General features: G+C 36.0%; 1 protein-coding gene across 2 annotated transcripts; it reads right to left on the bottom strand.

Annotated features, from left to right (window-relative positions):
- Positions 1–5: 5 nt before the first annotated feature.
- TMEM185A (transmembrane protein 185A) lies at positions 6–8,360 on the bottom strand. Of its 2 annotated transcripts, none has more exons than XM_026848749.1 (6): positions 8,166–8,296; positions 6,497–6,699; positions 3,842–3,925; positions 2,745–2,921; positions 2,280–2,403; positions 6–764 (listed from the first exon to the last, which is right to left on the bottom strand). In XM_026848749.1, exons 2-6 carry the CDS (start codon positions 6,668–6,670, stop codon positions 520–522), a joined length of 804 nt encoding a protein of 267 aa, XP_026704550.1. In that variant the 5' UTR covers positions 6,671–6,699; positions 8,166–8,296; the 3' UTR covers positions 6–519. The 2 variants fall into 2 exon arrangements, with proteins under 2 accessions (XP_026704550.1, XP_026704549.1); XM_026848748.1 differs by having other exon boundaries at positions 7–764; positions 6,497–6,704; positions 8,166–8,360.
- Between the last annotated feature and the right edge of the window lie 2,174 nt (positions 8,361–10,534).

Raw genomic sequence — 10,534 nt, 5'->3', positions numbered from 1 at the left:
CCCCCCCCAAAAAGCTTTCCAGTCTTGCCTGAGAAGTGCAACACTCCTGTGCCTCTGTGGTTAAGACAATGATTGTAGCTGAACAGGAAAAGTAGTAAAGAGGTACTATACTAAGGCATCTCCAAAAAAGCATCTAAAACACACATGGAAGTCAAGTGTATATTTAGGACCTAAAAGACACCTGGAATAGCATAGGCATTTCGTACAGGGTTTTTAAAAAAATACTTTTAGATAATACTTATACTGTACAGGACAAGACTTTTACACAATATATTACACTGCTAAAATGTTCATATAAATACTATACAGGCGAATGTGCAACCAACCCGTTAGGAAGGTTCACAAATTAGACCACCACATATCTCTGGAAAAACTCTCAGATTATCTTCAAGATCTCCAATTTGTGTAATCCAAGCCACTGATTCAGCCATACCTGTTTTAAAGTAATTGGGACAAGGCATGAGATGAAATACATTTGTCTGTTGATTGCCAGTTCAAGTTTAATATGCTACTGTCATTTTAATCTGGCATATCAATGTTCAGTTTGGGAGGTGGAATCACGTATTTTCCAGGGCTCTGTGTAATGACCACTCCAGTCTTTTTTCGAAACATTGGTGCAATTTTTGGTGGTTCAGGCAGTGGTGTTTCTTCCGTTTCCTCATTATCTTCATGATGAAGATCGTAAGAAATATTGCCATATTCTCGTAAGAATGGGAAAATTTCAAGCAGGAACTGGCAAAAATCTTTACGAATTCCAAACCACCCTAAAAAAAAAAAAAAAAAAAAATTTCACATTACTGCAGAACAGATTAAAAATTTAACTGGGCAGACTATGCAATCTTGTATAAGTTCCCTTGATTGTTTGCATATGAACAATATAAAATTTCTTAGTGATGCTTCTCAGTGTGTTACTTATACTTATCACACATTACAGTTCAGATTATAAACAAAGATACACCTACAGAATATATACATAGACGTGCCTCAGCATGTCTGCACATGCATGTGTGTCTGTGTATATCCATAGGTATAAATTACAGCTGTACTACCACAGCAAGAATCCACTTAATTTCACTCTGCTCGTTAAGCAGTGTCAGGTCACATCAGTACACAGAGAAAGAACACAAAAGCCTTTGCATCTCAATCAAAGCAATCAGTGCCACATGGGAAGACATTCATGCCAACTTTTGTCTGATCCATACAGGTTACAATACCAGAGGGAATGTGATGGCATAGGCAGACACAGATCAGTAAATGTATGTATTCAGTATTCCCCAAATACTTTTGTTGTTAGCCAAATACAATGTGATGCCAGAAGTATCTAATCCTTGGTATTACTTGCACTAGTTAGAAACCAGTACACTCTGTCATGTGTTGCTCTGAGCCTCACTTTGCATGAGTAGTCTTTTTAAAAAAATTTACATAAATATTTATTTACCCTACAGAAGATAAAATGAACATGTGCCTTTCCAAAAGACTAATTTGGCCATAAATTATTTTTTAAAAAATGCATGGAAAATTGTTACTGGTGATACAATATAAATGTATGGAGATGACCTAAGAAAGAAATTTTCTATATATTTCATAATCAGACCAAAATTGAAGTGAGTTTATATAACAAAGATCACAGGTGGTTGGCTCAACTCTGAAAAATCCTAACAAATTTTATCACCTTGTCAACAAGGAACATGAACTGCAACCTGGTGGGAAGAGCTACTCATGTGAACTGGGTAAAGTAACATGAGATGGCTGAAAGTACAAATTGCTCCTTTGGGCAGTACTAGTTCTGGTGGGGATAAAAGCCTAGTAAATCTACACTGGCCACTCAAGCAACTGACATTACAGCTGATCAACACAGAGCACTATCTGGCCAAAGAGTAAAGAGAACACAGGTTCAAGCTACTAGTACAAATGCTAATTAAAAATGGTAAGTGCTACACTATTTTCAGAACCCAGAGTAGAAAGATCCAGTCATGTCCTGTAAGAATGAAACCCATGGAAATAAGGAAGGGTAAAAGGCTAAGTTACAGTTAAAATCCCATTGAGATTTCAAGTTAAGTCCAAGCAGAAGTTGCACTCCTACAGGAATAAGGAAAAAAAAAAAATTAAGAGGCACTGTAAACACTGAAAACAAAGTCACCTGAAAACAATAGTAACAGACACATCTGAATTCTTTCATAAGAGAATACATATGAAAATGCCCTTTTTGAAACACAAATCTTGATATCAACATTTAAGCCTTGAGCTTCAATCTGTTACCATGATTTCTAAATACTTACAGTGATTTCCTCCTTTCTGTCCAAATGTTGTTGCCATTAAAGTTATCAGTGAAAGCCAGAGAGGAACAAATATGGGTATAAAAGAAAAAGAATTGTGCCCATCCAGTCGATGTACTAGTAAGATCTAAATGGCAAAAAAATGATACAGTTTAATTGCAATACCCACTTCCAAGCTTCTCAAAACACAGGCTGATCTCAGATCTTCACACAAATCAGTGAAGGAAAACAGCCTCCAGAGAAACATGTAGTTACAGTTTCAAAATGATGCATATTTTACTCAAAAAAACCTTTAAAGAAATAGAGAATTCTTGTTTTGTTTTTTGTTTTTTTAATATTTGCTATTAGTATTTAATTCCAAAACAAAAAGCAGTATTCTCATTTTGGTAAGTTCCAAAAGAGGCAGAGCAATGTTCACCACTCACTAAAAAGAACAAGATACATGAAACTCATTACAATTTTTCCTACCTCAAATGTGAGCAGTGGAACTACAATTGTCATCCAGCTCACAGCCATTGTGATGTGCGTCCTCCTTTGCTCAGCAATCACATCCATAGAGCGCAAGAACAGAACAGACCATACAATGTAATAGAGCACCACTAGGCACAAAAATGACATCAGGATCCACAGTGGAACACAAACCACCTGAAAGAACAAGAAATTAACTGCTTTCCTTCCCCTCAACAGGGATACATTTTTATCAGTTTGATTTGCTTCAGGTGTGGGTTTTAATATGTAGACTTGGTTTGTTTAAAAATCTAAACAAGAAAAAGAAATTTAAGTCTAATGCTCTTTAATTCGACAGAAAAGCTTCACAAATCATGTACACTGTTACGAGCTGTATCAGCTCTGGCATTCCTCAGTTAGCTCTGTAAATTTTAAATTGTTTCAGCTTGATAGGGTTAAGTAGTTCAACTTTAGTAAGATTTCTGTGATTTTTACATGGGCTCAAACAGTACTTGAAATTATTTTAGCAAGCATTTTCTACACTGGATACCTTACTTGAAACAATTTCTAAATTAGATCCTTTTCCTAGTTTTTTTTTTTGGAAAACAAAGGACAGTCATAATCATGCTAGATTATCAGTTTTTTGGTAGATTACAGAAACCCAGACACAGAAACAACACTTTTGTATTCTAAATGCTCTTGGGACAGGAGATCTCAACAGTTTTGGCAGTGACCGCTTGTACAGTAAGTGGATTTACATGCATGGTAACACAACAAAACTAGTTATTTACCAACACATTCCCTAACTCACCAGTCGTTGTCATGGCTAGTTTAGTGTTCCCATCGGTTAGGATTTTGGTTAGGATTTCTCTTTCAACCACTGATCAGAGATTAATTGCAGTTGATGGCATGTCCCTCTCCCCCAATAGATGAAATGCCCAAAGAACAGCCTTTGTTTCCCATGACCACCGAATGAAATGCCAGACCTTCAGCGAAGGATTGTTAAGCAAGCAAAAACGTGATTGTGGACTCTGATCATACATTAACTGTTCCCTATAGCAAATGTCTTTATGAAATTCACCATTTAAACAAGGATAAGAACAAAACTTGTTACGTACAAGCCATGGCCATCTGATGATCTCATCTAGTCTGAGTGCAATAAATATGAACTGTAGAATATTGACAGAACACAAGATTTCCAGCTAGAAAAAGAAAATACATTAATTAACTCTTAGCATGATAAAGCTATTTCCAAGATGACCAAAGAAACTGTCAAAGTACTTTGCTGACTTCATGCTAATCACTGCAATATGGAACATTATTTGCATTTACATGAGAGATTACTACGCACCCCTAAATTTGGGAGGCTGTGATCCCAGTAGAGTAACACTAGAGCCAGCTGTCTCCTGAGGAAAGACCTGGTATTTAAAAGAAATAAAAGCACTACCTGCAACACTTAAAGTGATTAGAGAAGTAAGAAAAGCCAAAGTTATCAGACAGAAATCAGAAAGTTTAAGTCTCAGCTCTGTCTGGGGGGAAAAAGATGTACATTGAAGAGTGGAAGACGACATCCAAATTCAATCATTTACTGTGTAAGAGAGGTACTTTAAATGACACTGAAGGCACTTGGGTTTTAAGGCAATACAGAAAAGCAATACTTCTCATAAAAAGCTTTCATTGCCATTTTTAGAGTGTCCCACTTGCCACTATGAGAACTAACCCCAAATTATACTTTAAAAAAAAAAATTTGTTTGACTTTGTTCAAGCTAGACACAATGAAACACCATCACATTTGGCAAGATTCTGTTTCTAAAGCTTATGGGCAGCCCTACATGGGTAGGAATTTCAAAGATCAGAGAATTATTATCTGAAAACACTAACTGAAGCTCTTGAGTGAAAGTGAGAAACATTTTCCATTTAAAAAAAACCATGTAGTTATGTGAAGCATCTTTGCAATGTATTATTTCTCAGATGGCAGATACTACATGCTACTTTTCACTAACATATATGATTGTGTACCACGATCTCTTGGATAAATGTCTTTAAAATTCACAGTATAAGGAGTCAAAAATCCAACAGGCAGCAGGCACTACTTCACAGACTGCACTGAAGTCTTCACTAATGAAGTACAGGTTCCTTAAAGACTGGACAACTAGATTTAAAGTAATTTTGTACCACTGGCTTTCTCAAAAAAAATAACCACCAAAAAACCCCACACTCAAGCATAAGACCAAGCAACCTGAAAACTTCAAGAGCAAATACAGAGAAAAAAAAAAACCAAAAAACCCAGAGGATCAACTGGTATAAATAATTTTCAGGATCAACATTTGAGCTATATATGGCAAGTGCAAGTATATTTGTAGTGGCTAGGCTCACAAGTTAGTTAATTCAATATGCCTTAAATAAATGGTGCTTTACTGACTATAAAAACAGTGTAACACAAGAGAAAGCTTTTTCTGAGCCCACCCTGATATATAGACAAAACCCCACTACGTACTTACTGATCACCAGTTTCAGAATAGGAGCAAGCAAACAAATATATTTCAGATTAAATAATTATGAAAATAATAGATTTACAACTACTTTAATTACTCATGCCAAAAAAATAATATCCTGGATTAAAGACGGGCACCTCTTACGTTTCCAGCAAATGAAAGGGAAATAATGCAATCTTCCCAGAGTAAAACCAAAAGAAAGTAGAACACACTAAATGAAGATGACAAAACAGTAAACAAAGAAAAAACTAAAAATTGACAGTTCAACTGCATAACTTCAGACAGCTGTTGCCTTTTAGGGGTGAGTGGATTCCATTTTTTTCTGCCAGTCCTTGGCAGCTGTGCAGTCATCTGTAAATCAATGGGTAATCAAGCATCATGCAGTAGAAGGCAAGTACTTCTACACAAATTTTACTTTTAGGAATGGTTAACTATGAATAGAACTCTGCAATGTGAAATTCTATTTGCAATATTTTTAAACCAACAATTTAAGGTATCAGTTTACCAGCCATCCTAACAATCACTTACCAAAAATGTTTCTAGAGATAAACTCAGTTTATGCTAATGTTAAGAGAAATATTCCCTTGAAATTAAAAAAAAACTTGAAAGAGCTGAACTTCATCTAAAAATCAGGTTTTTAATTGTCATGGGGTAGTTTGAGGACATAGTAAACGAAAAAAATCCTTTTAAAAAAAAAATCACTTCAGTAAGAACTTAAATTTATTGCAAAAATCCGCAACCATGGAAGATACTGAGAATCCTTATGAAGTTCTTCAAAACCAAAAGGAGTGAGTCAGAAAGGAAAGAAGATAGAGGCAAAAAATAAAAACCTACTGGTTTATGCCTACCATCTGCGTTCCCAAATTAAAGATTAAGCACACAGATTGGGATAGTAAGACATTTTCAGCTGTGATTATCTAATGGCTCTGGAAGTTCAATTCTGCCTAGGGAGAGCGCTTAGTATCAGTGCAATTTTTTTCAGCAATTTCCATTTTAGTGTGTAGTATTAATCCACATTACAGAGTTTGTGGTGAGTTCTTTTAACACACAATAATAAAAAGGCAGGTTTAAAACTTGGTGCAATTTGGCAGTTGAAAGAAAAAATAGATGAGATTGGAAAAAATAATTTCTGATCCTGATTTTTCACTCTAGCAGGTCAGTGCAAGCAATTCAACTGACGCAGTCATCTGTATCAGGCTTTAGGGAGAGATGAACTGTAACATAATTGATACAATCTCACATTGCCACAAGTTTTACACATAACAAATGAAGCATTACCTCCAGAGACCTGTCATGTCGGAATCCCCACACACAAGCTGCAACTGACACTGGAGATACAAAGAATAAGGGCATGAAGACCAGAAGCCAGAAATGGGTTCCTCTTTCGATCCTGTCACACACCAGAACTTCAAACATCAGCAGTAGCAGGTGGATGCCTACTGCAATCAACATAGCTTTGAACTCCACGCAGGTTTCTCCTTCTGCTCTAAAGAGAGGGTGAGGAAGTGTTCAGTTTACTTGTCAACAGGAAAGCACTCTTTCCTGCAAACATCCCAAGACACTTTGTTTACGGTTGTTAAATTTCAGATATTAACATTCATTTTTAACAAACATACACACTATGCCCAAATAGCCACTATTGAATTACAGTCCTGATGACATAACAGGATTTCTTGCCCATAAAGCTGCACATTTGAAGTATCTTACTCAAAGGGGGCAGTGGGATTTTTACAACTTGAAAATTTCCTAAGCATTCCATAGCTGTGCAAATAAACCAGGATTTCTTTGCTACTACATAAACACTCCGATATCATGCAGGCTGTCAGGAAATAAGCTAACTCTGAAATTATCTGTTTGGTTCCTGTACCAGCTTTCATTGAATCAACACCTTTCCCCAGAATTTCTTTATTCACCAAAATCAGTGTGTTGCAAGAGAGTATTATATATTACTAAAAATGCCTGTAAATTACTAAAAATGCCTGTAAAATAACATCACACAGAGAAACCACACTTTTTCCTACTCAAGTGGGACCATTACTAGAAGGGGCAAACAAGATCTGAACCACACAACATAGTGTATCAGAATGAGACCTGTGCACAAAATTTTTCATTTCATATTCACCATAGATAGAAAAGAGCACTGAATGTATTGCACTTCATCTAACATAGTTATTATTTTCCCCTAGCATGTTCAAATTCACATCCTCAGATTACTAAAAAAATAAACACTGAGCTATTTAAAGGTCTGGAAGTTATTTTACCCTCGACTGACAATTAAAATATCCATGTTAAACAACTTTTACAAAAATGAAAGGGAATTTACAGAATTTGTTTCCACAAACATTTTACTTTGGAAATGTCACATATTTGCCTATGTTAGTGTATTAAACTACTTGAATATTTCTTATAAAACTAACTGAAGTCTGAAAAATTTCTCTATGTTCACGGCACATTCAAGAATCACTGAAGATGCATCCATATGTTCACTGAGGTTGTATGCGCACCAAGGAGGGAAAAAAGAAAAAAAATCAACATTTTTCAGGCTGATCTGTACGCTTCAGGACTGATTTAGAAAATAATACAATTAAATATAGTACATTCCTAGTGCATATAAAGATGCTTATTTCTATATGGCTTATACTAAAGCAAAGGATTCCCAATGTTCTAACAGAAAAGTGCAAAAAGTCACCCCAAGAGAACCTTTAGCTTCCCAAAGACAATATTGTTGAAGCTTGTGATAAGTTGTATCTAGGATTAAGGCATCTATAGCTGCTGCATAAAGCTGTTTCATACACTGTAGGTTGTGATAATTATTTTAGACATGTTGAAAACAAACCCTCTGGATTCTATATCTTCATATTGTTAAGAAACCTGTTTATGAACTTGATTCATTATGGAAAACACATTATGCTCCCACTGTTTTGCAAAATAAATATCCTCAACTTACCGATACTGCGGGTTTCGGGCCCATACTCCTGTTCCCACTGAGGCACCAACAATCACCATTAACTTCCACAGCCATATTGGAGCAAATACGGCCCAGTAACTCCACTGAATTTTGTCATCCAGACGTAGAGAGAGCAACACAGAAAAAAGCAGCAGGCAGGCATAAATAAGAAATTTGCTATTAAACAAACAAACAAACAAAAAACAGAGTCAGAAATTAAGGAAGGCAACTTAACATGAACTTTGTAGAGAACAAGAAAATCAGACATAGCTGAAATTTAATCATGTTATTTCCCAACAGGAAGCATGTCAAACTTCTTTCTAAAGAAATCAAATCAGTTCTGAAGAGTCAAATATTTAATTATAAATACAGCATATGTCATCTCTTTCACTTATAAAAAAAATTACTTCAAGAGAACACATAAAAAGCATTCTTGCATGACAAACTTAATGAATGGACATCTGTAAATAGTTCCCTTCCACAAGGATCCAGTCAGGAGCCACACTATTAGAGGCTCAGAAATATGCCAGTTGAACAGGTTTTTAAAAAATGTGTTCTTTCATACAAATCAAATGAGATAGTTTCTGATGTTCAAAATAAAATTACATTAACTATGTAACTTAATCCACACTATTTTTAACTAAATATTAAAAGCTATTACATATTGTAATAAGGCAGATCCCAGAGATTATTTTTTAAATTTTTATATTCAGTTTAAAAAAAGCAACATTATAGGAAAAAATCCCCAAATGAACCAAGGTTAAACTTTTAACAAAGTTACTGATTACAGAGTGAAGTTCCTAACTGGAACACTGAGGATGGTGCTTACTAATTTGAAGTAGTTATGTTGATATATCTTATAAACTAGTCAACCTAAGAATGAATAATGTATCCGGAATACTCGATAGCAGTGGCACAGCAACTGCCTGTATCACCAGAAATCAAAATAATTACATAGTACATGATTTCCTCACGCTACAGGAAGGGAAAAAGTCACCCACCCATTCACCAGAGGATCACAGACTGCTTTACAAAACACGTAATTATGCTTCCACACCACTTCAGTGAAGTATTTGTATGTATTTTAAAACATGGATAACCTAAGGAACAGAGAAAATACTTGCTACAGAGTAAAGCAGCAATAGTCAGGAATACTACCCTTACTCCAACAGCACAACTCAAACGACCCACTTTCACTCTCTTCAAATAATAAAACATTCACTATCTCAGCATTGCCTCGTTTTGAGATCAAGCTGCTTTGTCTCTATTCAGAAAAAGTGTCTCAGCTACCCCTTAATAAGAAAAAGCAGTTTTATTGTGTCAGCATTGCCTCACGTGCTTGATGAAACCACCTCAGGATAGGACGATACAAAACAAGTCACTCTTCACAGCAACAAAAAGATCCTTCAGCTTCCTAAGCTATTCATACTCTCCCAAGATTCAGTATTTGTGTAACTTGTACTTTCACTGGCTCCTCAATAAATACAGAAGTAAAATGTCATGTGGTAAAATACCACCTGAGTGTTCCAGTGAACATCAAAACATTCAAGATTAAGTTATCTGCACAAATGCAACATTCAGCTTGCTCGTTAATCATTTGGACAGCATCCAAATAAGCTGCAAGCATTACTTAACAATAACAAAACTTTGTAAGCTTCTGGAACTCCTGTTCCTATTTTTCCATTACTTCCAACCACACATATTTAAAATTGTTTACTTCAACCTCTCTGCAACAATGCACTTCCCAAAGCATTGGTTACCCTTCTATTTGTCTAAACAACGATCTTAAGACAGCTTTTGGTAACTGCAATCATGTAAGGCCTCTTTTACAAGCAAGATTTTTCCCAGACTCTCAGTATTTCACGCCACCCTGCACGAGCAGGCCTTTATTCTGTGGTCTTAAAATACCGGTAACAGGAAAAAACAGTAAAAATCAACTCATTCTTTCAGCTTCTTTAAAAGTTACATGTATCCATACTTGCTTGACAAGACAGCAGAAGCCCAAGTTGTAGCGACCTGTTAATTTTAAGAGAGCCCAGAATAAAGAATCAGCATCAGCAATTCTCCATGTCTAGGCTAGGATTAAGCACGATGCCTTCACACCTGCAAAAAAAAATGAGCCTTTCCCATATGCTAAATACCTGTGTTTGCACATAAGGCAACTTGGCTTTCCAGGACAAAGCTTTATTCCCAAATCATCAAGGTGAAAAATTAAAAAAACTGAATGAGTTTCGGGAGTAATCCGAGAAAGTTACATAATAAACCAGAGAAGATGACCGGAATTCGCCCTGGAAGCCAGATGACGGATGCCGCTTTACAGCCACCGGGCTCAGGACCCAGCCGAGGGGAGCACATACACGCTGGGGTGG

This window comes from Athene cunicularia (assembly GCF_003259725.1).
Source record: "Athene cunicularia isolate RWA chromosome 4 unlocalized genomic scaffold, athCun1 chr4_part3, whole genome shotgun sequence".
NCBI classification, from domain to species: Eukaryota; Metazoa; Chordata; class Aves; order Strigiformes; family Strigidae; genus Athene; species Athene cunicularia.
Note: the sequence above shows the minus strand (reverse complement) of the source record. Positions and strands in the feature narration are given on the sequence as shown.

Bases quoted from the DNA above. Each gene is read 5' to 3' on its own strand.
- TMEM185A (XM_026848748.1), bottom strand. From the start codon at position 8,224: ATGGTGATTGTTGGTGCCTCAGTGGGAACAGGAGTATGGGCCCGAAAC. The intron at 6,705-8,165 runs GTAAGTTGAGGA...CCCTCTCTTTAG, and splicing joins GCCCGAAACCCGCAGTATCG to AGCAGAAGGAGAAACCTGCG. The intron at 2,922-3,841 runs GTACGTAACAAG...TTGTTCTTTCAG, and splicing joins TCATCAGATGGCCATGGCTT to GTGGTTTGTGTTCCACTGTG.